This window comes from Aythya ferina (genome assembly GCF_964211825.1).
Source record: "Aythya ferina genome assembly, chromosome: 4".
Lineage (NCBI taxonomy): Eukaryota > Metazoa > Chordata > Aves > Anseriformes > Anatidae > Aythya > Aythya ferina.
Window position 1 is genome coordinate 61,095,549 of NC_140300.1, and position 27,918 is coordinate 61,123,466.

At 49.3% G+C, this 27,918-nt stretch overlaps 1 protein-coding gene across 4 annotated transcripts; it reads right to left on the reverse strand.

Moving 5' to 3' along the window:
- PURG (purine rich element binding protein G) lies at positions 1–27,858 on the reverse strand. 4 transcript variants are annotated; one of them, XM_084519249.1, is made up of 3 exons: positions 27,773–27,858; positions 25,952–26,797; positions 1–863 (listed from the first exon to the last, which is right to left on the reverse strand). In XM_084519249.1, exons 2-3 carry the CDS (start codon positions 26,782–26,784, stop codon positions 836–838), a joined length of 861 nt encoding a protein of 286 aa, XP_084375375.1. In that variant the 5' UTR covers positions 26,785–26,797; positions 27,773–27,858; the 3' UTR covers positions 1–835. The 4 variants fall into 4 exon arrangements, with proteins under 4 accessions (XP_084375375.1, XP_084375374.1, XP_084375372.1 ...); XM_084519248.1 differs by having other exon boundaries at positions 1–12,200; XM_084519246.1 differs by having other exon boundaries at positions 1–16,093.
- Positions 27,859–27,918: the final 60 nt, after the last annotated feature.

The window sequence follows — 27,918 nt, forward strand, 5'->3', positions numbered from 1 at the left end:
TTCAGACTACACAAGTAAGCAAATTTATTTTAAGACAGAACAAATATTGTGGCAAACAACAATATGCAAATTCGGTTGGTAACAGGGGTAAATATCAGACTTTGTTTTCAAATAGATATAAAATATATTCAGATTCATATGTTTAGTCCAAAAAGCAGCTCACGTAGGGGGCTTGGGATGGGTCTGTCCACACCATCCGACAGCCCACGGAGCCTCAGGACTGAGGGCGACTCCTCTGCCAGCCGGGCTGCGTGTGCTGGCTCTGCAGAGGAGCTCCAGCTCCCCTTCATTAATTCCCTCCTTTGCTTCTGCACCCCTCCTGGTAAAAAGCCAATTCTTGCCAGAAACCCCAGCTCTTGGTGGTGGAAGAGCTCGGGCAGCAGCTGTGGTGCTCACCTACCACCTACCTACAGATGGGGTGGTCCCCAAGGTGTCTTTTTTAGGCCTGGACAAGGTCCTGGAGAACCGGCAGGGGAGCAGCTCGCTGCAGAGGAGTCGCACTAAGTCCTGGCCCCGTGCTCGCCATGGAGAAAAGGGGACGGGATTGCACACCGGAGTATAGGGGCGCCCGCGAGCCAAGGGGGAGAGAGCTGCTTTCTGGAGAAGCCATCCCAAATAAAAGCACACATAGAAAACATTAGATTGTCAATGATGCTTTGAAACAAATTCAAGTTTATCATTTAGTGTGTGTGTGTTCACGTTGTACAAACAGAGGAGAAAGACTGTGAAACTTCAAGCTCTGGACAGCATGTCCTCAGTTAGTGTCCCCAGAAGCACCATCAGGTATGGGAGAGTTTAGCACCACAGAGTTGTAGGACCTAACTGATAACATGCGTCATTGGAAAACCTGGGGACATGGAGATCTGTGGGGGACATGGTACAGTCCATTAGAAACAATACAAGGCAATTTATGCGTCGTCATACAGTACAATACAGTCACTGACCCACCAACCCTTTCAGTACAGTACGGGACATGTAACACTTTGCACCCTGTTAACACTAGGGGACTAGAGGCGCTCACCTTTTCCTTTCCTTCTGGCCAATCCTGGTACCAAAACACTGAAACACGCAGGAAGGTGTAAGAGGTTTGACCCCTTCCTGACACCTGAAGCCCTGACGTGCTTCACAGGGTCTGCACGTCAGGAGAGACAGGGTCCTGAAGGCCCCCAAAGCACTCCTTACCTCTGGCATAGTGAGAACAGGGTCCATTGGAAAAGTGCTAAATTACAGTACATTTGCATTTTTATATGTCAACTATTGAACAGCAAAACAGATCGTTTGAAAACAGAATCAGTATCGTACAGTAAGTTCACACTTAATTCTTCACCGTTTCTACACTTGTAACACATGCATTTTATTTCCATTAGTTTGATGCCAGTAGGACCAACATCCTTCAGAACAATGATCTAACATTAAACAAAACTCCCTAAGAAAAATATTAAGCATCACAGAAGTTCCAGAAAAACCTGTTAATCAGCATCACAATGTACTCAGATTTACATTTAGGGTTTCTCATGCCATGACTTTAAAACACCTTTTGGTTCGTGTCCTGAAAATGAAACAAAATAACCCCCCAAAATAAAAATTAAAAACAAAACAAAACAAACATAAAGAACAGTCAGGGAAAATAAATTCTCTACCTGTATGTATATGCACACACACACACACACATGCACATACCCGTGGAGAGGTGCATGGGTGTGTGTGCATTTGGAGACTGCTTCCTGCAATGCACGGTTTGTTTGATAAACTTGACTCATTTCAAGGTCATTCGCGTGGGTCGGGAGACACTTTTGGGAAAGAGCTCTAAACTATGGAAGGAAATTAAAAAGTCTCTGTTGGGGAGAAAGAAAAAGTCAGTAAAGCATCGTCCGCGTGCCATTATGATGCGCTTCCCTTGAGCTACCTCAAACCCAAACAACTAAAAACCCCTAAAAAGAACTGTCTTCCGCTTAAAAGGTCCTTCCCAAGAACGAGGTGCTGTGCTAGGGTTTACATTCGGGCCTCATGTGTGCCGTGCAGCAGAAAAAAGCTTAACTTTACCTTCCCAAAGGACAAGGTGCCAACGCGGAGGGGCAAAAAACTACACCTGCAGGAAAAAAAACACAGAGACCCGTTCCACATCCCCCTTCCTTGCCAACTTCCTTTCCCAAAAAGGAAGGAGAGCGCTCAGCTCCCCAAGTTTTAAAGCTAGATTTGTGGGGTTCATTTGGCTGGGGGAGGAAACGGTCTGGAATCTACGTACGTTCCCACTTCAAATCACACGATGGAGAATAGAAGAGCATAACACTGCTCAGGGCTCAGGGCTTGTTGCTTCTTAACCACCTTTGGTTCTGACTGAATACCCAAACCCATAAAGCTCTATCGGAGATGAAAGCATAGACTGAACCCAGGCAAAGGCAGCCCCTAAAACCAGAGCTGGTCAGGACAATACTTCACCTGCTGAAACAAGCAAAACCAATATGCCTTTTTTATTATTATTATTTTATTTTATTATTATCCTCTAGAGGTTATTTCCACCAAGAGCTGCTTGCTGGCAGTGAAGGAGAAGACCTAACTCGCTTCTCTCCATCCAAATCATGCAATTGACTGCTCTGGCAGTGGGGCTTATCCACCCCATACCCAAGGGGAGAAAGTCCCATCAGGAAGCACTGCCAATGAGGGACTTGGATGGACTCCCAGCTCGTCAACAGGGATGACTGGGGCTCCAGGGGTGGATACCTCCTGGGAGGGAACGGCAGCATCCTTGCCAGCACCATGGTTTATTGGTGGCTGTGGAAAACCTGTGAGGGCTTTCTGAGAAGCAAAATGCCGTCACTGGGTTGAGAGGGTGTGGTTTGGGATTTCAAGGCCTGGAATGTTCTGCATCCTGAGGATCATCAACCAGGTTGAGATCCTAGTGAATTATGACAGTCTTTGCCTTTTGGGACTAACTCTATCCCAGTGATTTCTTGCTGGAGAGGGAGCTCAGGTCCCACACCAGCCATACCGAAATATTGCAGGATTTTTACAAGGATAGGGAAGCACGTCGACACGGCTTCCTACCACGCGACCTGCTAAACTCCTAACAACACCCTAGAAACCCAACAAAAAGCCCAGTGGTTATTATGCTCCATCTTCTAAATCATCTGCAAGTCTTTCACTTAAGAATACCCTTTGTAGTTTCAGCCCACAATCAATCCCAACAGCACTCTCAGTACAGGCACAATGATGGCTTTTATTGCAATGGCTTGAGCGCCGTCGCTATTGATACCCGCACCTGCGGGCGGATTTAACTTCGCTTCCTCACGGACCCAACCTGCCAGTGCAGATCAGGTTCTCGTGCCAAACCCGAGATTATCTCCCATACACTCCTAACTCCGGTTCCGCTTCACATCCTGCCGTCCACGCAAATCCAAGTGTAAATTACATCACCTTGCACTATCCCAATCCCTTTTGAGACTTCTCCTATATCTTTGGTGTTTTTAAAAGCCATGCGCTTGGTTCTCCAGATGACCTCAAAGTTTACAACAACCACGTCTGCCTGGGTGTCAGTGATTTAGATGTTCGGTCTATTAGGTACAAAAAGCTTTGACAGTTTCATTTCCCTAACTTACAAAATCGCTAAGAGATATGCAATGGAAATCAGGCACCAGACAGCGGTCACATACACCTCGAAATTATCTTCTGATGGCCCCTAAGTAATTAACACCGCGCGTGAGAGGCTAAATGGACTGGGGAAAATAAACGTTTCGAAACTCGGTGCTAATAGTACTTACAAAAGTGCAGTGCTCAGTATAGTCAGGAACAAAGTGACTACTAGTACTTAAAGTGCTAGTTTTAAAGTTGGTTTGGTTCGGTGTCCGAAACGTGGGTAGCATGTGTGTGTGAGAGCTGGGGATGAAATCAAAACCAGATGGCACTGCGACTGTACATGCCACACCAAAAGTGCTTCAAATCACACCATCTCAGAGATGCATAATGCTACTGGTCAGCTTGTGAACACAGACAGGCAAACGACTGACACCTTTTAGGTTACGATAAAGAACAGCTCCATTAACTCCATCACCACGAACCGATTCAGAAAGCAAATGGCCACAGCTTACAAAAAAAGAAAACCAAGAGTCTCTTAGAACATTTACGAGTCTTTGCAACTATGATACTCAAAGTCTAGCAAAAGCAACCCTGGGAAGCCTGCCGAGCGGCTGCAGCAGGCCTCACCAACGCGATCATGCAGTTTACAGAGGAGTCACGCTGCAGACTGCCTCCTTTTACACGCTATCTTACAGTTAGCCTATTTACGTATTTCTCGGTGGGTCTGTTTTTGTTTTTGAGCTTTCTGACTGTGCATCAAGCCGTCTTTTTCTCCTAACCACCCTAGCAGTGAAAGGACAAGTAGTGCAAGGACAAGACAATGAAAGCCGCCTAGTGAACGCCGACGTTCCTAACGTCCCGTCTTCATTTCCATGAAGCAACCCCCCCGAGGAGGACTGTGCACAAGCAGGTATCACCTTCACACGTCCAGCACGTCCTACCACAGAGCTGTGAGGATATGAGACACGCAGGAAGGAGCCTGGGCAAGCAGGGCTCTCCCTGACGGAGGTCAGGTGCTGCCCTTTCTTCTCTTGAGACACCCAAGACATGCTTTGTGCTGGCTGCTGCTTCTTCCCTTCCAGCTGTTGGCTTTTTTGTTCCCTGCGAATGACAGTGTGGGGCTGAAAGCCCAGACAACCTAGGGCAGACCGACAAGGACCCTCAGTAAAGCGAGGGAGGTAAGAGAGAAGGACTGGGGAGCTGGAGCAGCAGGACCTTGGGAACATAAAGGATCTGCCAGCTTGGAGGATGCTGGAGGAGAGGGGAAGCTGTGGCAGCTCCGTGTCACCGTTGTCTGGCTCATCCTTGGGGTGGATAAGGAAGACTCGCAGGAGGACTCGAGCTAGGAGGGACACCTGGGGGTCTCCAGCCCAACCTCCTGCTCACAGGACCCAAGCTGCTCACCTCAGTATGGAGTAGTCCTGATACACTTAATATCTTTGCAACAGGGAAAAAATCCTTACATGTATACTGTTAATAAGGAGGCAATAGCCCTACTCACTGGAGGCAAGCTCCCAGCTCAGCCCACGAGGTCTGCTTTGGTCCCAGTCTGTGCCATGGACTGGAGGTAGCTCCCAGTGAGCTGGGAAATGCTCACACGGCGCCCAATGCTCACAAAGTGCACAGCTTTTTATGGAGAAAGCTCTTTTGGAAGCAGAAGTATCTACTTTGCAGCCAGAAGCTACTGCCTGTGTCTGGCAGTACTTTCTGTGTTTTGCAAAACACTCCTGGGTCGTGAAAATGAGGGGAAACACAGCTTGCATCCATGGTGAGATGTTTCAGGTACAGCTGCAAACCTGTGATACTGTTTTCTGTACGTAGGTAGATGGATAATTTGCTTTCAGTAATGTTGATCTCAATGCTGGGACCAAAACTAAACATCATACGTACTGAAAATTTGCCAGCATGAAAAGTACAGTACCGAAATTGCTCCTTTGCTCCCTCTGAATTTCTTCTCTCTTCTGACTGTAAGGATTTTTGGCAGATGATGATCACTGGATAATAAATCTAAAGCAAGGAAACTGTGTCAAATTGGAGGGCAGTTTCCCACACTGCTCTCCCAAGGTTTTCATACCGTGTTGTATTGTTACTGCCTGGGAGAGAGATCCTTACCTAGGACTGTGACTCCTGGTGATTTCACCTCCACCGGAATGGCAGCTGCATCTGATTTCTGACAAGCAAAGCTATTCCCTGTTTTCCCCGAGACAAGCAGCAGGCGGGCTGCCTGCTGGGCCCGGCTCACCGCTAACCTGACAGAGCAGCACCGCCGTCCTTCTGGGATCTCTGCAGGCAGGCAGGAAAGCAAACAGACTGCTGGGGCTTTTGGCACCGAGCTGGGGTGGCACAGGAGATCACGGCAGCCCACGGCCTTACCTGAGCGCCGCCCAGACCTGGATGTTAAAGGCTTGAGCAGAATCACGCTTTAGCCGGCGCGCTAGATTTTCATGCAAATTTTCTTGGCAACTTTTCCAGCCTCCAAAAACAACTCATTTGAAAGTTTATGAGAGGCAACGTTTTATTTTTGGAGGCAGAGGCTTTCGCTGCATCAAAGCCTGCAGATATCCGTATGCCACAATTAAATGCTGATTTTCAGCGGTGAATAAAGTGATTCCCAGACACAGCACACTGCAGAGCAAAACGCGATCCAAGATTGCTCAGTACCACAGGCATAATGCAGACCGAAGACATGGGGCCATTTTTAATTATATGCAAATTATCACAACAAAAAACAGATCCCGCAGCGGAAAACCAATTCCGGGAAGAAATAATCATCCATCTTTTGTAGTCCTAGTGGTGGTGCTCGCGAAGGAGCTTATTTACAAAATGGCATTCTCCATAAAAAGGCTGCGTTATCGCCTCCCAAAAAAAGACACAGATGCAGATATGTACTACTACAGCTCCCTGGATCCTGTGCCTGGAAAATTCCCGGAGGCTCTGGGATGGTGCCCGAGGAACGAGATGTGCTGAAATGAGCCTGCACCAACCTGCATGGAAGTAGCCTGATTCCAGCCCAAGCGCTCTCTGCCTCCACACCGGTGCTTGGAAAGCAAATGTTACAAGCCTCAGCTACAGGAAGCTGTGTCCAGTTCAACTCATACCAGCTGTGGGTCTAATGCAACCCACTGGACCATAAAAACACTTCCAAACTCATGTTTTGAAATGCATGCTTTTCAGCAGGAGAATCATACAACCTTTAAATTCTGTGCAAGTGAAAAAATGCTTTCAATAAAAGCATCGGTGATGTGTAAAACGAAACGATATTCCCAAACTGCAGCTGGCTTTTACACTTCCTGCTTTTTGCAGAAATTTTACTTAAAAGTGGATGAGAAGCATCTTTTTCTTTCTCTGCATGAAAATACCCACTATGTGGGATGACAACAAACGTGCCCTTTTTTTGTGTACAGTGAAAGAAAAAAAAAAAAAACACAATGTATGTATGGAGCCATGAACGTTCAGTCGTTCAGAAAGGGGCGAAGAAAACCAAGCAGCAGGCATGCAGAGCAGTGGGAAACAAAGAACCTGTAGCCAAAATTTCATGGTGAGACGGTTGCACAGGGACAGGGACAAATTCAGGTCACTGCCAAGAAAGCCAGTCCTGCCCTGGCAGCAGCTGCTCCTCGACCACCAGGATGCTATCCTGACCACAGCCAAGGCTGGATGTGCACCCAGGGGAACGATACGTACGGGATAAATTCATTCACAGGGACCTTGTGGCCACAGCTGCTGTGGCTGGTACCTGGGTCCAGCACTATGAAACATGTTCCTGAGAAGCTGGGGGCAGCAGGAGACCGCTGGCATGCTGTGCTGGTGTAACCACGTGCCTGCCAGCAGGAACATTGCACCACTGGGACCGCACCATGAAAGCAAAGGGTTTTATTACCACCAGTTCAGGTCCGTAATGCATGCTTACGAGTAAGGTGGAGGTTGTATGGAAATCGCTTTGCTTGTTGGGCGGTGCGGAACTGCCAGGGGAAAAGAAAGGAGGATAAGGTACAGCTGGAACAGCGTGGGGTCAGTTGGCAGAGAATCCTTTTACTTGAAATTCAACCAGGAACCAATATTTATGTATATTTTGGTTTTTGTAAAAAATGCCACTGCAGCTCTGACAACAGCTGGTGACCAAGGACTGCATCAAGAGTCAAGGACCCCCAAAACTCAGGTTCTCACCTAGTACCGACGTCGCAGCGCTGGCGGGATGCAGGAGAGCGCGAGGAGGTCCGGGGGTCTCTCCAGGCATGGACCGAGCCCCGGGGTGGCCAGGAAGGCAGCTTACAGCTCACACCTAACCCCAACGCTGTGTGCCTGCCTGGCTCCGCAAATGCTTGCCCGGTGTTGATTCAGATGTGTTTTGTTTTCCTTAGGTTTCCATGCAATATTTTTGGCATTAAATGTCATCCCAGGATGGTTACTAAAGAACGTAAATTTCTTCCAGCAAAAATCACACCTTCAATCTAAGACCAAAAATCTGTTTATCTTTCCTGGATGTCAGAGGTGACAAAAAAGCTATTCTGGACCATCTACTAAAGCATCCTTAATATAGTTTAATGGCACTAGCTTTTTCAGCCCAAATCAGTTTACCTTCCCAGCCAATCTTCTACAAGCAGCTTAAAATTGCATCAAAGTCTATCCAGAGGAACGCTTTGTTCTGATCTCTCCTTTCCTGATATTACAACTCTTTTTTCACATTAGTATCTGCATTCATACAAAATTCAAGGGAGAGGGAGAAAATTCCTACACTGCTAAAAGAGAACTCTAGGATTTGCTAGCACCCAACTATTGATTTTTCTTCTTAAAAAATAAAAATAAATTTTAAAAAAATCAGCTGTTTGGCTAGAAAGCTGGGATACCTTTGGTGGAAGGTCGAAGTACTGGCAAGCATGACAGCAGAACAGGTTCCTGGAAGACTAAAATCCAGGAGAAGGCTGGTGCCTAAGCCTGAAGCAAGTGAAAAATACCCATGCTGTAGCCTCCTGCTTGTCCTCTCGTGCACAGCACCTTCAGCCTTGGCTTTGTGGAGGGGAAGAGGTTGGCACAGGGGTTGAACAGCTGCAGAGAGCAGCCCCGGGGCATGTGGCAACAGCTCAAGGGCTGCTGCAGGGTCTCAGCCTGGACAAAGAGCCAGGCTGTCACTGCATCTGCTGTGCTCACCTCAATGCCCAAATGCTGCAGTGGCAAACCCGCCTTCAGGTGTTAACCTGGTGCACCTCTCAGGCTCTGAAAGCAAGCGTGGCCATTTTTGCTAAGTTTTTCTGCATTTTTTCCCTCCATTTTAAGAGGGAGAGGAACCTCTAGTGAGCAGGTAAAAAAAGTCCATTGCGGTAAAAAACTAAAATTAATAGAGTCTAAAAAAACCATGACACACAGACAAGTTTGTGCTTTCTGTGTCACAGAAACTTGTGGACATGGAGTGTAATGTAGCAGCACAGAGGAGGGTGAACTTCACACTGTCGAGAGCCTACGAGGGCGAGGAGGGTGAGAGGATGCCCCAGGTCATGGTTTCTCTTCCTCATCCTGCGGCACTGAAGGGCCAGAAGAACTGTGTCTCTCTTACCTCTTACCAATATTTCAAGAGCCTGCTCCTCTAGCTTTTCTGTTCCTCTTTGTGGGGCTAACACTTTGGACATGATGACATCTCCTTTATAGCTTAGCCTGCAAAAAATGACTGTTTCTATTTCCAGGTTTGGAGTTGCATTCCCTGCAGCACCTTCTCTCTCTCTTTTTTTTTTTTTCCTTCTTTTTTTTAGTAAGACAGCCAGAAGAAACCTATCTCTTGTTAACTCAAAGGGTCACCCTCCATGGTGCTGAGAGATACCTGTGCCGGTGTAAGCAGGAAATGTTGTTACTGAGCACAGGGGATGCAGGAAGCCCACGCACTGGCTGCGTGCTGGCACACTCCAATCCCAAGGACAGAAATATTCGTATGCTCTCCAGAGTGGCCGCCTTGACACAACCTTGTGTTTCAGGAGCACTTGCCTCCTGCTTTTTGTCCTGGTCACCAACAGCAGGGGTGTTGGCAGAGGAGCTCACAAAATGCCGTGGTGAAGGGGCAGTCTCCTGTGAATGTACAGTGCAGCTCCTCCTTTGGTCCATTCTCAGCTTTTATGCTCTTGAGCCCAGCCAGAATGCCTTCCCCTTGCTGCCATCTCACCCCAGGTCCCACATGCAGGCTCTGAAGGTCCCTCATCCTGGTGGCTCCCTGCCTTGCCACCCGCTGCAGCAGCCAGAGCCAGCGCAGGACCAGGAGAGAGTGGACAGAAGGTTGGCAGATGCTCAGCTCTTATCTCGACGTCTTCACGCCCACTTTTCTGTGTGCTCATCCCACCTACCTGAATTTATTAACCCACACCAAACCCTCGGGCTGCTTCCCAAGCTGACGTGGAAGTGACTTGCTGTTCGGCACAGAGAAAGAAACAACTCCAGTGAGTCTGCGACCGATTTGAACGTCCAGGGGAGGACAAAATCCTGGCAATGTTCAGCTCAAAACATGTACTTCCAGACTGCAGCTACCTCTGCGTTCAGGGAAAACAAAATTGTGGTTACGTGTAACAGAGGATCGAGGTACAACATCAAGTTGTGGCAAGAAGCAATAGTTGAAGCTCACAGCAATACTTGTAGTAGACGCAGAAAGGCGCGTCCCTGGGGAAGCTGTTATATGCTGACTACAAGCAAGCTTCTGCAGGCTGGCAGTCGGGGAAGCAGGTAGTCTACAGCGAGTGCGTGATCAGATCTGCCGTAGGTAACTGCTCCGTGCAACCCTCCTCGAGATGTGAACGGTCACAGAGGGAATGTGCAAGGGTTGCTGTATGCCAAAGTAACCATTGCTTTGCTGTGGCATGGCCAAAAAGAAGAAAATGTCAGTGTAAAGGTTGTGCTCGGAGATGAGAGGAGCAAGGTTTGGTTCACCTTGTCACACGCAGTGCCTGTTCTCGGCACCCTAAGCACGGGGTTGAGCCAAAAAGCCTTTTTCCTAATTCTGCCAGGTTGGGGGCCTTATGGGGCCTTCGGTATTTGGAGGTTAACATAAAAACCTGGCCTATAGTCTCTGGGCTGGCAGGAAGTGGGACTTCCCCCACATTCACCAGGTCACTACCACCCGCAGCAAGGGGCATGCAGCGCCCGGGATGGGCCCTGCAAAAGGCTTTCTCTCGGCAGCCTTTCATGTCTCAGAGAGAAAGCAAAGCGATCGCACGACAGGAGACACGCTGCAGCTTCAGAGGACTTGAAAATAAAATCACTTTTGATGATTAGGGGGGGGAATGGGAGATGGATGTGCTAAATTCACACTGATTGACAACATTCACTTGCCAGAGAGTAGAAAATAAGCTAAAAACACCTAAGTGGTGCAGCTGAACACAGTTTTAGAGCTAGGCCTTGCGCTTCGCTCTTCCCCTGGCGTTTAGCACTTTAAATGTGCTCCTTTTGGAGCTCACAGGACCACGGCCATCAGCCCCAAACCCCTGCTGAGGAGTGCTGTGATGTGCAGCCTCTGGCCACACGGTACACACCGTGTGTCTGCCACCCACCTGTGTGGGAAGTCTAAGGGATAGCCTACAAACGGGGCCGCTCAGCACCTCCAGCTCAACCACGCCAGCGTGCTGGGAACTGCAGGCACTGCCGTGTTGGTGCCATCAGCACGGTGACCGCAAGTGTTAAGTGACATCCCGAGGCATGCGGTGTGGTGGCAATTATGCAGAGGCATTAACGAACGCTGTTGGCTTTCAAGGTGCTCAGTAGTGGGAACTCACCAAAGACAGGATATTCCTACTCACCTCGAGCACTGTGTGCGGTTCTGGGCACCACAGCAGAAAAAGGACGTGAAACTGCTGGAGAGTGTCCAGAGAAGGGCTACAAAGATGATGAAGGGCCTAGTGGGGAAGGTGTACGAGGACACTGAAGTCACTTGGCCTGTTCAGCCTGGAGAGGAGGCTGAGGGGAGGCCTCATAGTGGCCTGCAGCTTCCTCACGAGGGGCAGTAGAGGGGCAGGTGCCGATCTGTTCTCTGTAGTGCCCAGTGACAGGACCCAATGGCATGGTGTCAAGCTGTGACAGGGCAGGGTCAGGCTGAACATCAGGAAGAGGTTCTTCACTGAGAGGGTGGTCGAGCACTGGAACAGGCTCCCCAGGGACACAGTCATGGCACTGAGCCTGTCGGAGTTCAAGAAGCATTTGGACTGTGCTCTTAGTCATAGGTCTGAATTTTTGGGTAGACCTGTGTGGTGCCAGGAGTTGGACTCGATGATCCTTGTGGGTCCCTTCCAACTCAGGATATTCTGTGATTCTACTGCCTGCACCCGGGCGAGACCGTGGCAGAGGACACAGCATGGCTATGTGAGACCTGTCCCTTCAAAAAGCTCTTCACAGAGTTTTCCAGATGGGTCTATCTGAAAACCTGTAACGTCATGAGAACCCGAGCCAAACTGTTGTCTGGACCATGACAGCTCATCCCCACCACAAACTCTAGCTGGGAAAAACCCTTTGAAAGATGGCAGCAGCGCAATGCTACAGCTTTCAAACTCTTCTGAGTTTATCAGCACCTCACCAAACAGACTGTCCGCAGAGGCAGCTCAGTTCTGCTGCAAATATCTGTTCTGATCAGTGCTACAAATATCCTGGGAGTGTTCAAAAATCTGGAAGAAAAAAAATGTAACTATCGTGAATGCCTCTCCGCCAGAAATACATCTGTTGACTACGCAGTGAGTTTCATTTAATCCAGAGCAACTGTAAATGCTTGCTTCTGTCTATTTTTACCGCAGCAGTCCATAATTTTACTACCAAGCATTTTACACAAGGCTTCAAAATCTATTCCCTATTCCCTCTGGGCCCCAGGCAGCTCTTCTGGCTAACAACGCATGGGGCCGGGCTGAACGTTTAGATTTGCCCAAACAAAAAAAGTAAGATAGGAGTGGGTGAGGCACTGCCTTTCTGGATCTGAAAGGCTTCTCCATGTTCCTGCTGTTAGGTGGACAAACTGCATCCCGCAACCATGTGGGAATGAGATCGCAAATCTTTACAGGAGCAATTCCAGTCTGACTCCACCTGCCTGAAAGGTGCATCCTTTTCTTGTCCCACCGTAGGAATCAGCGACACAAGGACTGACTCTCAGTTACCTCCATGGCTGGAAGATGGAGCGTGGCCCAAGAGACGGGCTAAGAAACCCATGCCCTTCACAGGGGAAAGCTCAGGGACTGGGATTCCCAGCAGCACATTGCCCACGGACATAAGGACGTCTTTCCAGCCTGGCAGATGCCAGGACAAGGGGAAGTCTAGGAATTATTTCAAGCCCTCATCATAGATTATTTCCACGTTACGCACTGCAGCACAACATCACAACATCATAACTACATAATTATTGTCTAACAGGGTTTGCTGTCTGCTCTCTTGACTTCTTATATATGTCTCACATATACCACCACGTACGTACGATGTACTTACATGACAGTGGCAGGGCTGACTACAGATCACAACATGCAATTTTAAAAACTTTTCCGCTTGTCACATTCATCAACACAAGCGCAGTATTTGAAAACTCCTTAAAACTTCATGAGATGTGTGGGACAAAATGATGTTGCTACTCCTGGCAGAGATCGAGAAGCTACCAGTAAAGGTCAGGCCAGGAGACCAGAGGTGACTGGAAATGTATTTGGTGTGAGTGTAGAATAAAACGTCAAGAAAATGATAGGATGCCACCTGCCCCGCCTGCTAGAGCTGGTTTGTGGCATTAAGGTCTTATAAGGGAAGGGCAGCAAAAGTTAGGAGCTACTCCGACTTTATGGGCAAACATATAGGAAACAGCCTGTGAAATTTCAGGGAAGAATGAAGCCAGATTACATTTTAGACCACATTTATCAACAGAAACTATCTTGAGAAGCACCAGGAGAAATGACTGTGACAACTTGAGCTGTGTATTCCAAACCCCAGGCTGGGGGCTCTGTGCCTGGCGGCTGGGAAAGGCTATTGCAGCATTAACTGCAACCAGGTTACAGTCCTAATAAATAAAACAAATAATACATAAAACAATAAAACAAGCCCTAACTAAACCAAGCCTAATAAAACAAGCCCTGCAAAATATTCAGCACCACCATCTGGGGTGGGCTGAGGCCGCTGCTCAACCTGCCAGCCTCCATCACCCCTCCTCTGCCTGAACCCACGGGCTGCCTCGGGCTCTGCATTTGCACTCAAAGCCCTCGGGAGGCGAGATGACCTTTCTGCATCAGATAGTTCCGAAACACAGAGCAACATAGCTAAATCCTCGACATTCCTTGACCTCCCTCAGCATTTAAAGCTGGTTGAAGACTGGTGAGGAAAGCTCTCCTCCGGTGCAATGCAAGCCTTCGGTGCCAATGTCAAACATGGCCACCCGGGAGCCCAAGAGTCCTCTGGTTTGCTCCCGGCCGCGATGCCATCAGGGCTGCTGCTGCTGGTGTGAGACGTGCTTCGGCTCACCCTGTAGGACATCATCGCCGAACAGCATGGATAATTAATTTATGTTCAAAATACCAGGGCTGCACTGGCAAATTCAGCCTTTCCCATAGGAAGAGGATGAAAGAAAGAACAACTGCGGTGTGACAGATGTTAGTCATACGCTTAAACGCGCTTCTGGAAGGCGCTCAGATACGTGTGTCAAGTGATTAGAGCAGTGCGGGAGCCTGCACGGAATGGGAGGCACTGCTTTATGGCTATACCTGCACCGAACTGTCAGATCACCTTGCAATAAAAATGTTACGAAGGAAAATCCAATTAACTTTCAACACAGATGAAGCTTCTGGGAGTTGGGAGAAAAAATTAAAACCCAGTGGTTTTCAAGCAGTTATCTCGCATCGCTGGATGGGCACTGCTCGAAGCGCAGCTTGGAAAGAGGTGGCGGCACAACCACATTACGACAAGCTCGTGGAAAGGCTTTCTGAGCAGCCCGACACATAGCCACTGCCCACAAAATAAGAAAAGGTGCCTAAAACCGGTATGGAGAAAGCAGAAACAGCCCAGGTAGGAGACAGAGCTGTCTGAGAGTGAACATCAACATTGAATATCTTGCTAAATTCTAAAAAAAAAAAATTATTTCACCCATGGAGTACAAGATATTTCCATTGCCTACTCAAAGCAGTCGCAGTTGTTTGACACTCCTGACAATGCAAGGTGATTTGCAGCCAGATTTTCAAACACCTCGAAAGGCAAAAACCCCATGGTCACACCTTTTCCATTAGAAACACTGATCTAACATTGGTTTCTTTTTCAGGTCCCGACGATGAACTGATGCTCCAAATCTGTTTAAAGCAGAACGAGTTCTTTGTGTGTTGAGTCTTTAACTGCTGAAAGGATCAGGGAAAACAGAAATTTGTGTTGTTGGCCGGTTTTGCTTTGAGACCCCAATTTTTAGGAAACAAATAGCAGCAATGCTAACATTACAGAAAACCAGAAGTCCCATCGATGTAAGGTGAGGAGGGAATGACAGGACACAAGCGCAAACAAAAAATGGCAGGAGAAGCAGAAGGATCACAGATGAATGCCAATTTAAAACCAAATTTTCTTAAAATTGGCAGAATTCAGGTAAATATGTTGGTAACTATTTAAATTATTGCATGATGAAAATAATGTTTTACACTGTTATGCAACAATCCCTGGGAGGTTTGGGACGCAACACAAAGCCTGTATCTCAAACTAAATTGGCACAGGCAGCCACTAGGTGCATTTTTTAGTTTTGTGCCTAAACAGGTACCTTGTTAGTGCTGGAGGAGACCCTTACACCTTTAGTACCCCGGTTTATTCAGTATAATTTCTCCTTACAGTTAGACCACGGGCAGCTTCTGAGGCTGGTTTGCAGGAACACGTTTTTTCCTCTCCCTCACATACTCCTAGTTAACCCAAGCCTGTGGGTGCCTATGAGAAAGCCTACAGACAGGAACATATCTTGAGCTCGTGACCACTGAAGCAATCCAAATATAAATATTGTGAAGATGGGGAGGGTGTCAATGAAAATAACTTTTATATTTCGGAGGAGGCCTGTTGACGGGCTATTTTTTCTATGTCCTATTCAGAAATAAGCAAAGACATGAATGTTAGCTGGTGTTCTGCCACCCTACCATGCACAAAAAAAAAGATTGATATTGCAATGCTTTGTGGAAAATGTGTACTGTAGTATCTTAATAGTCTGGATTTTCTAGAGCTGTTAAAGAAGGGCAAGAACTACTGTTTAGACTCTGTATAGCCTACTCAGGCTCACAAAAAGCAGGGAGAAACAAAAGTCAGCAGCTGGAAAAAATCACAGCCTCGAGGAGGAGCAGGTTATGATTTCTACAATTAGCCTGTTTAATTAGTAACACAGTCAATCTGGTGGGATGTATCAACAGAGGTCCTGATGAGTTCTGCCTGCCCTAGGTACTGCTCTCTTCCACATGTGGATGGATGATTTGATGATGTGTAAGAACCAGTTGACCTGCAAACGGTGCGTCCCTGGGAAGGACCGTGAGCTCCAGGAGGAATGGGATTAGAACTGAAACTGATCTTGACAAGGTCATGAAATAATCTGAAAAGAAACGAGATGCAACTTGATCAAGGCAAATGCAAGCTTCAGTGTTACAGCAGAAAAAAGCTTCTGTACAGACGAAGGGTGAAAAATGAGTGCTTTTGTCTTAGCTCTGCGACCTGGGAGGACGCAGACTTACAAACAGGGCTCGAGTCAGCAAGTATGTTGTTGCAAAACCCACCATGCTGGGTGTATAAAACCTTAAATTGTTTGTGCTCCTTCTGCTCGAGGCTGGTAAGATGGCAGCACGTGTATTTCTCCTGATTTTGGATTCTCTAATTCTGGGTTCAAGAAAGACAGACTGATCAGAAGGAGTTTAGAGAAAGCAGCAAAAATATGATGAGGGCTACAAACTACCCTTGGTGGAAGGCTCTGAATGTGCTTAGAAGAGGATGCAAAAGAGACCGGACAAGTCTTTAACTATGTAAAAGAGCTGCAAGCAAGGAAGGGAATGAACTGCTTCCATAACTCTTCTTGAGAATGTGGCCTGTAAGACAGACAGGGACAGAGGAAGATGGTAGCACAGGAAACACAGGCTAGACAGGAGGGAAAGTATCTAAGAGCAAGCAGGGTGAACCATGGAAACCATGTCTAGGGAGGATGGTGAATATCCAGCACTGGAAGTTTAAGAGAGCAGATTTTTCCACATTGTTTAACTTGGAAGAAATACAGGTGGTTTTTGTTGCGTAGACCCTGAAACATACCATCAGAGGCAGCCCCACAACAGCAAAATTAAAGTTTGACGTCAGGTCGATGCCATTCGGGACCAAAAAAAAACCCAAATCTATTTAACACCCAAGTGTCTTTTGCAAGAAGACAGTATACCGGTGTAGTTTCACACAAAACAGCAGAGGAAAAAAAAGTTGGAAAACTGAGCAAAAGTCAGAAAGTGCCAGAATGAAGGATTTTCTGAATAACCTTAATTCTGACCTTCAGACATGTGCATAGAGAGTTTAAATCTGCAATCTCTTACGACTGTCCCTTCTCCTCTAGATTATGGATTTCTTTTTGATTCACTGTTCTGCATGCACCCCAAGCCTTACCTACATGCACCTTCCAAACACTGCAGAGGTATCTACTCAGTGTGTTGCACCCAGAATTTCGTCTTTGCTTTTGGAGATCATCACTATTGACCACAAAAACTGCAATGCCAAATGAACTCAACTTTCTCATACCCTGGTGAGGTAGGGAGGTATCGTTCACCCCGTTTTATCAGTGGGGAACACAGGCACAGGCAGAATAAAGCCGAAGCTACCCAGTCTCGCTACCAGGAGGCCAGCTTGCGATGCTGATAGATTTTGCGGAGTACCTGCAGTTATTGCAGCACGTCACTTGTTCAAAGCACAGCTCTCAACAGCCACAAACACTGCCTGCTCCTGTAGAGCAGACCTCCGAGTACCTACAGCAGTGTCTGGGAACAGAAAGTCTACACCGGTGGCAATCATCTGCAAAGAGCCTTGCTAAAAATGACACAAACCCTTTCACAAAGATGGAGCAGAACGCATTTCTGGAAAGCTGTTTTCTCAACAGGGCCATCCTTTCTTTCCCTCTTGTTCCCTCCAACCTTCCCCGCACCTTTCTTAGGCAGCGTGAACAAGCAGCTGCCCTAAAGGCAGCACCACGCTCCCTCACACAGCTCCCGCTGGCTCCTGCAGCGAGAAAAGCACACGCGATGCTGCAAAAACTGAGATGGCACGAGCAACCTTTGCAGGCAACCAACGCCTGTCTGTTCCCCTACGCTTCTGCATGTACTCCTGGCCGAGCCCAGGCTCCCTCCAGCATGGTAAAAATGAAGTTACCTGAGTCTGCAAACTGGGAAAGCAGCAATGTCCTCAGCTGGATCCGCTTGGCCCTGATGGGGTCTGTCGGTGAGACTCAGCGCTTCAAGTCCACAGTGCTGCATGGTCTTGGGCTGGCAGGTGACCCAGTGGCAGGCTGTTACTGCCGGACAGACATGCCGAAAGAGGAGCGAGACAGGGCCAAGGAGACCCAGCCTAGCCCCTGAGAGCAGAGACAGGGCTTGGGCTCCCTGCCTCTATGCGAGTCGCTGCAGGAACACAGGCACTAGCACTACCACCTCTTCCCCTGCTGCAGGCAGCACTCGTCGTGCTCTGTGACTCCCCAGAGCACGAATCCTGTCCTTGCTTCCCTCCACCCCCTCCTGCCTACTCATTCCTCTACCTTGGTGGGAAGCGCTCGTTTCTGCTCTCACTCCCCCTCTCCTGCTGCTTCTTGCCAACAAAATGTGCTGAGAACAACGACCAGATGGGAATACTTGCAGGAGCCTGAGGTTAACCCGTGCCTTTTATCCCACATCATCTCTGCTGTTCCGAAATGGAGATTCTATTGCATGCAATTTGTAGCGTAAAGATCTACCGTTAAGAGTGTGTTATGCTGATATTGCTTGCGAAATCTATCTCCCTGCTTGTATTGCACGTTGAACATATCGGATACTGATAACAGAACAGACGACAGCTGAAGTTTTAACATACCAAAAGTGAAGGACCTATTGGAAACAGGAAAAAAATACTATTTTATATATTTATGCATATATATATATATATATATATATATAAAACACTCACCTCTCCCTTGCCTCTATGTTAAACAGTGTGTCACGTATATAAACTCACAGCACTGCGCCTGGTGGGGCTAGGCAGAGAGCCTTAGCTCCCACTGTCTTCCAGCAGCTGCCATGAAGGGTGATCGTTTCCTCAAATTAAATCTGTGCAGGGCAAATTATCAAGATTATAAAACAGCTAGACACAGAGTCCTTCTGCCTGCGGGAGGGACTTGCCCTGCAGTGTCTGAGCAACCTATCTAACTAGCACATCTCTGCCCAAGAGCTCAGATGCAGGAGCTGTTGCTCCTTCCTGTTCGATACCAGTGTGTAGCACAGGGCTGAACACCTGAAAGGCAGTGTAGGTCTCTGTAAAGAATTTACAGCAGCCACTTTCTAAAGAGCTACTGATTTCCACGTGCCGGGTGAAGCATTTCAAGGTAGCCTGTCGAGCAGGGAGATGAGCAGAAAGTCATTAGTGAGAGCTTCGTTGGGGTGTCAGGCAGGCGCCTCGACATGGGGTCAGTACTGCTGGAGACGGTACAAACACAAAACACGCACAGCACGCACAGAAATACCAGAATGTAACACCAGCGTATGGATTTCTAGAAGTTAATGGCAAGAGAAGGCCCCCCGAGGCTGCGGGTTTACATTTCGCAGGGCACCTCGACAGGTGGCAGGAACAACCTAACCACATTCATCGCAGAAACGTCAACGCGCCGTCCAAGGCCTGAAACCTTGGCACATGCTTTGACATTTCTAGAAAACCAATTCTTAATCAATGCCTCCTATGACTTTCATTAACGTTATTAAAGAAAGAAAGAAAAAAGACCTAAGATTTCTCTGCGGAAGAAGCCAGAGGCCTGGCTTCACCCGAAGCGCCAGCAAGAAAAGCTACCTGATAATTCCTGCCATTTGTTCCCCTGCCACGTCTCATTAGGGGCACGGTGGTGGAAACGCGTTGCCGTGCTCTGCACGCTGCCTGCAACCATCGGGAATCCTCCCAGCTCTCCGTACCCACCGACGGCACCCCAGGGAGCTCCTGGCGTCTGATTTCAACACGATGCTTTAAAATAGTGTTGCCTTTGTGGAGATACAGGTGGGGAACCCAGCACGGGTGTGCCAAAATATCAGGAAGAACAACTCCATTACAGTGACAACTGGTAGCACCAGGATTATCGTGTAAAAATTGGCGTCAGCTGATTAAAGCTTCTGTGGATTTTGGAGAAACAGAGCAGCAGCAGATGTGGCTTCAGTTGTTTGTTTTTTTTTTTTTTTTTCCAAAATGCCCGAGCCCAGAAGCACCTCGTACTCTGTCAGGGCTGCTTTCTTGTTATCCTACAGATTTCAGCTGTTTTTAGGCAAGGCCGAACTACCACGAATGCCCACTGCTGTGTGTGCACAGCCCTGGCAGGCCGAGAGATGAGAAGCTACAAGCGTCTCAGGCACGGAGGGAAGCTGCAAAGCTTCATGAGAACCAGGCCCCGTGTGGGCCTCGTGTCGGACTCCCACAAAGGAGAGCAAAGCATGTCTTGCTTCTCCAGCTACTCCCACCTGCTTGGTTTTGCAGCCACGCAATGGAAATTTCATGGCTCTGGATGAAAACACCAGGACAGTGGGGTCAACAAAAGACATCACTAATGGTAGCGTGAATAATGTACAGGAGACAAAGCCACTACTGAACGGAGACGAGGCCCTACAGCCCTATCGGCAGAGAAACCATGAGGAAACGCCACGTGCACAGGTGACAAGGAGCACAGCTTCAGCCTGGGGACACTTCAGGCCTCTGCCAGTGTCCTTGTCCAAGGGGACACAGCCCCAGGTCCCAGCCCACAGCTAGGAAAGCATACCAGGCCCGCAGTGGTCTGGGTGCTGGATGTACTCACTACCATGTGCATGTAGCTCTGCCACTATATTTGCAAGATTTCTGCCGAAAGCATCCGTACAGAGGACTAAAAAGCAAGGAGCTTGTGCTATGGTCAGTGTAGCCTTTACTTCCAGTCTTACTTGGGTAAAGCAGGCATCTCAGATACAAGCTTTGTTTAAAAGAAGTGGACGGGCAAGAGGGGAAAGGCAGATTTTAGACAACACAACTTGTTAAATAATTAAAAATAAAGGACATTTTAATTTTGGAGGAAATAGCATAGAAAATTAAATGGAAAGTACACTTTTCTTTAAGAATTACTTTATAAATTGTATATATATACCTTATGTACAGCAAAAAGTATGAATGCAATGAAACTAAAACCTGCTTATTAATTAATTTTTCACAGGGTGCAAAGTCCGCACAATAAAAATACACGCTAATAACCCCTTTTCTGCTAGAAAAACTACTACACTTGGCTAAAAGGGCTGCAAGTCTAGCCAGCAGCAGGCTTCCTAGCGACTACCAGACACCTTCCCCACGAGCTCAGGTCACCCCAACAGGCCACGGGAGACAAATGGCATCACCATTAGACAACAACATCAGGAAAAAAACAGATGCCAAAGCTGATTTTGGTAATTGCTTGGTGATTTTTGAGTCTTATAAGGGATGTTTTTTGAATACTTCCAACGGCCTATTTTATGAACACAATGATAATAATGGTTTGCGGTGGGTTTTAAAATGGCGCGACGTGGCCCGCAGCGCAGCAGCTGGCTGTTACCTGCAGCCCTTGCTCTGCCTGCACAAGGCCTCGCAGGAAGAGTTTTGCCTCCTTCAGCCTATGTTTCCCCTTGCAGCCTTGCTGGAAACCTAAGAGATGAGATGAGTGCTTAAGAGCAGAAATCTTAAAAGAGCCGTGATAAGCAGCAAAGAGCTCTCAGTGAAATAACGCGTTTATCCAAACCGCTAGTAGGAGACACTGCCTCTTGAGCCCCATCTTTTTAGTCTGTTTACTTCAGATAAATAGATTATTTCGCTACGAGCTACTACAGGCTAGGATATACTCACATAAATATATTAATGCCTACACGTGAATATGAACTTTTATATATCGGATACATATAAGGAACACGACGAAGAGCAGATTGCCGCCACCGCTGCCTCTCTCAGGGCGAAGTTCACGAGAGGTGATGCAGGGAGGCTGGGCCGGCTGCCTGGGTTTTTGTCACCTCCTCTGTAGTGCCACACAGGGAACCTGGCCACAGAAAGCCTTTCAGCCTCTGGCCAGCACGCTTGCCTGCTAGTCCTTCACCGAGAAAGGCCGCGGGCTGAGGCCAGCGGTGCAGGGGAAGCCCCCGCAGCCCCTTCCACCCAAAACAAACCCATGAGGGACAGCACGAGTGTCTGCTCTGATGGAGGGGAAAGCCGAGCATGACAACTCGGCTTTGTAAAACTATCTCCATGAAAAGCTCCTTTTTTTAAGCCTTGGCATCAACGTTCAGGGCCAGGTTCAGAGCCGCCAGAGAGCCGCAGCAAGCGGCGGGGCCGCCACCAGCTGAGGATGCTCTGGAGCTCTGCAAACTGCACCTCAACATCCCGCCTCGAGGGGCCGGGAGGGTCCGCACCGCTGTGCCTGTCCCTCTAACACGGGAACGGAGCTGGGCCAAGCGAGTACAACAGGTCCGTCCTAGACATGGGCATATGGGGTGCGACCTCTTCCAGAATCAGACTACGCTGCTGATGCACCCCCTGCCAGGCCAGTGGCAGAGACGTGCCCCTAGTATTTACACAATATAAAGTGCATTAGGATTTCGTTATTGAACTAACAGACTTTCTGCCCGGACCACACAATTTTGAAACAGAGGTGAGGGCTTTAATAGGAAATTCTCTTGTGAGAAAAGAGGTGCAGACTGGTGCTCTTCACCCTGTCCTCCTAGAATTGTTTTTGGCCGTTCTTTCTAGTGCAAATAAGCTTGTGTTTTCTCAAGTTTAAGGGACATGGCAGTTTTAGGGCACAGAGCACGAGCACTTCAAATGCATGAGGAATTCAGCATTCCTAGCACTGCCATGGGCCCTTCGGCGCACAAGCAGCCTACGTTACTGCTGCTCTCGGAGGTCGAAAGCGCACTGCCAAAAATAATGAGGAACCCGTTTCCAAATCTGACCGGTACAATCTTGCATTGCTACATTTTGAGTGAGTCTGTATTATCCTCCAATGACAATATCTGCAAGCATCAGTGCTATACATTTCCGTGGAAACCCGTCGTTAGTGGTTTACCCATTGGTAGTCGGCTGTGAACTTGGAGATCCCGATCCAGTTTCGGATACTAAGGTGCATCCCGCGCGGGGAGTACATGCATTAGTGAATCCCATGGGACCCAGCCCTGCCCCACAGCCAGCAGGCACCGAGTTCCTGGGTGCTATTCACAATACACTAATGCAATCAGAAGGCCAATTAATTAACACAGGAAAAAGGTTTAAAAAAAGAATGGTTTAAACACACGCTGATACCAGCCTAACTAAGACGCAGCCAGCTGCACTTAGTTACCCTTTTGTCAAAGTGCCAAGTGGGCAGCAATAAGGAAAACCATTTTGCATCTTGCCATTATTTTTTTTTGTTTAACAGTGAAGAAAACAGGTCTTTTCAATCGCTTTGCCTGTTGTGACTCTTCTCCTCACTAACAGTAAAGGAACAGAAGGAATGCATGACCATCTACAACACACACCTAACCGAGGCAGATTCCAACACAGGAGCTTTCACGATGCGTGGAGGCAAACGGGGGCGCGGGCTGGAAGATGTCAAGCACGTAGGGGAGGAACGCCACACGGGCACTGGAAGGTGAGCGTAAAAGGGTTGTACATTCATAGCTCCAGGTGGCTGCAACCTGCGGCAAGTTCCTCCTTACTCCAGGCACTGTGACGGGCAGCAGCAGCCAGGGATGAGCTCATTTGCGCATCCGTGACTCTTTTGCTAAATTCTGGTTTCACACCAACACTAGGACATGAAGTTATTGTAATTTTTTTTTTTTTTTTTTTTTAATGGGCCTGTTAAAAACATTGTGAGCAAAACCCTAAAAGCAAAGATGAACCAGCACCTCACATTGCCTCGAGCTGGTTCATCGTGGTCCACTAGCAGTTCCAGTGGTGGAATGAGAAAATCCCTTACAGACTTGAAAAAGTACCTGAAAGAGCAATCTGTGCAGAAACGGATGGTCACTGTGACACTAAGCCAAATGTTTGCTTGCTGAAACTGCAATATGTAGTTTACGTACAGGGGGAATCACCTAAAACAGTGAAATTAACTTTCTTACTTCCTGTCACAACTGTAACATTTCCTAAAGGTTCTTTGGTGACTTTGGTGCAAGCTTTTTTTTTTTTTCTTTTTTTTTTCCTTTTTTTTTTTTTAAAGTTAAAACAGATCAACTGTCGTTAGTACCCAAAGTAAAGTCCAGATTATCCTCTTAGTTCCCACCCCCACCTCCCCAGCTTTTCTTGCTATGGTTAATGTCGTAACAGGCAATAGCTTTTGGATTTAGCGCAGCCATGCAGCGTGCAGGTGGGTCCAGACGAAGAGTGAAAATGGTCTGGTTGCAGATAAATACCTTTCTGAACAAATTAAAAAAAAAAAAAAAAAAAAGAATAGTTGGGTTAGGAAACAGCTGGCCCACATGCACACTAGGCCACTCTGCAAAAAAAAAAAACAATTCAAATTATTACAAATATCTGACTAGTCAGAGCGACGCATTCTTCAAAAAAACCTTAAAGGTGGGCAATTTAAAGGACCTGGAGCTCAACCAAACGCCCACTGCCTTCAGGAGGGAAGGAACCGGTCACCCAAGGGCTGAAAAAGACCCTAAAGTTACACGTGTTTTGAAGAAATGACCAAGAATTTTCAAAGTCTTTCTTCAAGCCTGCTAAAGTGGTAACTCTGCGCACTTTCCCTCCAGGCAGAGGAGTACTCTTGCAGGGACTGCAAGGGTCAGGCCACAGGGCCACCAGTAGGACTTTGTGCTGCAAGGTGAGCAGCCAGACACCGAATTAACCCAGCTGTGACACGGGGTGGGAAGCGGGTGACGGGAGGGCACGGGTATTATCTTACGGTAATAACATCTGCAAAACCGAACTGACAGAAAACCTGACGCAGCCTTAACCACGGCTTTGAAAACGCGCTACAGATCAATATGACAGAGATGCATTTTTATAGGAATCAAGCGGTGCACCAAACCCCCCAAAGGCCTTTCTCTCGGCAGGAGGAGAGAAACGCCCAGCTGTCGTCCTCGTGCGTGTAACACCGACCGTGTTAATCTCACTTTTGGGAGGGAACCCTGGAACCTCGATCACAGCAGCCATCCAGCCTCAGAAAACCCGCTCCGCAGCCGCCTGCTGGAACCCACAACACCCCGCATACAAAAATAGCTCTCGAAATTTTGAGAAACACGTTAAAAAAAAAAAAAAATCAGCAGCCTCGCGTGGGCAGAGCACGTAGATGAAGAGTGGGTTATTACTCGTTGCCGTTAATTTGGAAGGCTTAGCACTCGAGCACAGCTTCGCTGTCCTGGGATACTCGGGTCACTCGGTTAGCACAGGACTATGAGGTTATGGACAAATCTGCCGCTCTCCACCAGCACATCATAAAGGTCTGACTGGTTATCGAGATTTCACCCATATCCTTTCAAACTCAGCAACCTGCAGGTCCCAATTTTCAAACGTCTACCTCTCCTCATACATGTATGAGCAGTTAAAAGGGGGTTGGTTTTTGTACGAGGTGCCCTGTAGCTAAGCTGCTCAGCCTTTTGACTGAGTACGGACAGAACTCAGTTCCAGAAAACCTGTCATAAGCAGAAACTGATACATTTCAGCATGAGGGTGTTGTGTTTTTTTTCGTACCATGCTGAAGTGCAATACAAGCCTTATCTAGACTATTTAAAGGTCAGAATGCCGTTTTTTTTTTTTTTTTTGTGCTGATACGCATACTTCCATAGTCTTCCACACTCGAAGAAGCTGACTCATACAGACTCGGGAGGTTGTTACTTTCATGAGAAATACAGAGATGTTTTGGGCGTAATTTAGCACGATAACCAGACTCCCGCAATATTATGTACTGGAGTTAGTACGAGCTACCGGAAAGGGCTTTACAAAACAACGGGGCAACTTCAAATGACTACAGATCAGTCCCTCTCGCCAATTTCTGCTTTTTGTTTTGTTTATTTTGCCAGACGGCCAGTCCAATGCACTCTATTCGAGACCCTCTTGCTCTTCACCACTGTCCCCTCTGACATCCATCCTCTTTTCTTTATGGCTGTTGTAAATTCTCCTCATCTCCTCTTCATACTTGATAAAATTTTCCCCAAACCTTGTCCATGCTTTGTACGGGACCGTGATGGTGTTACGGTAGGGCGGCCTCACCTCACTTACCTTCAGAAAGATGCCATACCTGTTGGATCCCACATCAAAGTAGAACCGCTTGTTGTCCACGCGGAACGAGGTGCCCTCGGGGAGCTCGGGGGGGTCGTCGCCCCCGCCCCTGCGCTCGTCGATGTCCCCCTCGCCGTACTCTTCAATCAGCTGGACCAAAGCATCCCTGAACTCAATCATCCCTTGCGCCGGGAGGACAATAGTCTGCTCCTGTCCCAGGCCGTGGCCGAAATAACCGATCATGCCCGGTCCCCTGCTCATGGTTTGCCTAATCCGCAAGAAGCGCCCCCGCTGGTTCTCCTTCAGGTCGAGGTAATACTTCCTGTTGTCCCTCTCGATGTACTCCGTTTTGAGGACGCTGTGAGGGGGCTCTTCCGAGCCCACGGACCCCGGGGGCGAGGGCGGCGGGTGCTGCTGGCGCCGCCTCGAGTGCTGCTCCTTGCCATTGCTGTGCTCGTGCCTGTGGCCGCCCTTCAGGCCCAGATGGGCGTAGTGCTCGATGAAGTCCCCCAGGCAGTCCTTCAGCTCGGCGGCCACCGACAGGGAGAGGGTCAGCTTGCTTTTCCTGATGTTGTCCTGCCGGCCTCGCCCTATCCACACCTCCGCGATCTTCAGGAAGCGGCCCCGGGAGCTCTGCTTCACGTCCAGGTAAAACCGCTTCTTCTGGATGTCCACCCTCTTGGAGGCCAGCTCCTGGATCTCCATGCAGCCCCCCTGCGAGGGGGCCGGGTAATGGTACTGCTGCTGGGACTGGGAGTACACGCTCCTGTGCAAGCCGGAGCCCCCCAGGTTCCTTCCTCCTCCGCCGCCGCCGCCGCCTCCTCCTCCTCCTCCTCCTCTCCCTCTTTCCATCTTTCCCAATCAGCTGGAAATAACACACAACAGACACACGGATGACAACAGCAGCACCAGGGGCCTGCTACGCTCCTCGCTGCCGCTCCGCTCACCGCTGCTCCCCCTACCAAGCCTCCCTCCCGGCACCCCCACCCTGCTCAGCCCCGTGCCCGGTGTCGGCATCCCCCCGGAGCCCCGTCCCCACCAGGCTACGTGTCCCCCCACAGCGGCACCGAGCGCCCCGGGTCGGCCTCCCGGCACCTCCCGTGACCTCTCCACCTTGGTGCTGACGGGCACCCATGGGGGAGCCCCCACCCCGCTGCCCTGTGGACCCCCAGCCCACGCACAGCCTCCCCCCACGGACCCCACATCCCGCTCCCAGCCCGTGCCCTCTGTGGGTGCCCCCGGGAGCCCCCCCAGCACCCCGTGGACCCCCTCCCTACCCCCCCGTGGGTGCTGCACCTCCTGCCCCCCCAGTGCTCCCCAGCATGGCCCCCTGCCCCCAGCACCGCATCTCCCCCCCTTAACCCCCCCACTGCCTCGCAGCGGAGCCTCTCTGCCCCCAGCACCCCAAATCCCCCCCAGGAGACCATCCCCAGCCCCCCGGCCCCACATTTCCCCCCGCGGTGCCCCCAGCAGAGCCTCCCACGACCCCCCAGTGCCCCCCAGCACCCCATTTCCCCCCCAGCATCCCCAATAAAGCTTCCCCTGCCCCCCCAGCACCCCATTTCGCCCCCTAGTACCCCCGGGGCTGCCCCCAGTACCCCCAGTACCCCCTCTCCTGCCCCTCCAGTGCCCCCCAGCACCGCATCTCCCCCGGGGCGGCTCTTCCCGTGCCCCCCAGCACCCCATTTCCCCCCCCAGTACCCCCAGCACAGCGTCCCCTGACCCCCCCCGCCCCCAGTTCCCCCCCAGTTCCCCCAGTACCCCCCCCCAGTGCTCCCAGTACCCCCCCCATTACCCCATTCCTCCCCCCCAGTGCCCCCAGCGCCCCCCCCCCACTCACCCCATAGCGCCCATCGCCGGCGCTGCCCTTCACCCGGCGGCCCCGCCGCCCCCCCCGCCGCGCCGAGCCCGGGGCTGCCGCACCCCCGCGGCCCCGCCCCGCCCCGACACGGCCCCGCCCGGCGGCGGGCGGCGAGCGGCGAACGG

Bases quoted from the DNA above. Each gene is read 5' to 3' on its own strand.
- PURG (XM_084519246.1), bottom strand. From the start codon at position 26,784: ATGGAAAGAGGGAGAGGAGGAGGAGGAGGAGGAGGCGGCGGCGGCGGC. The intron at 16,094-25,951 runs GTATGGCATCTT...GTTTCTTTTCAG, and splicing joins TTTGATGTGGGATCCAACAG to ATTATTTCATGACCTTGTCA.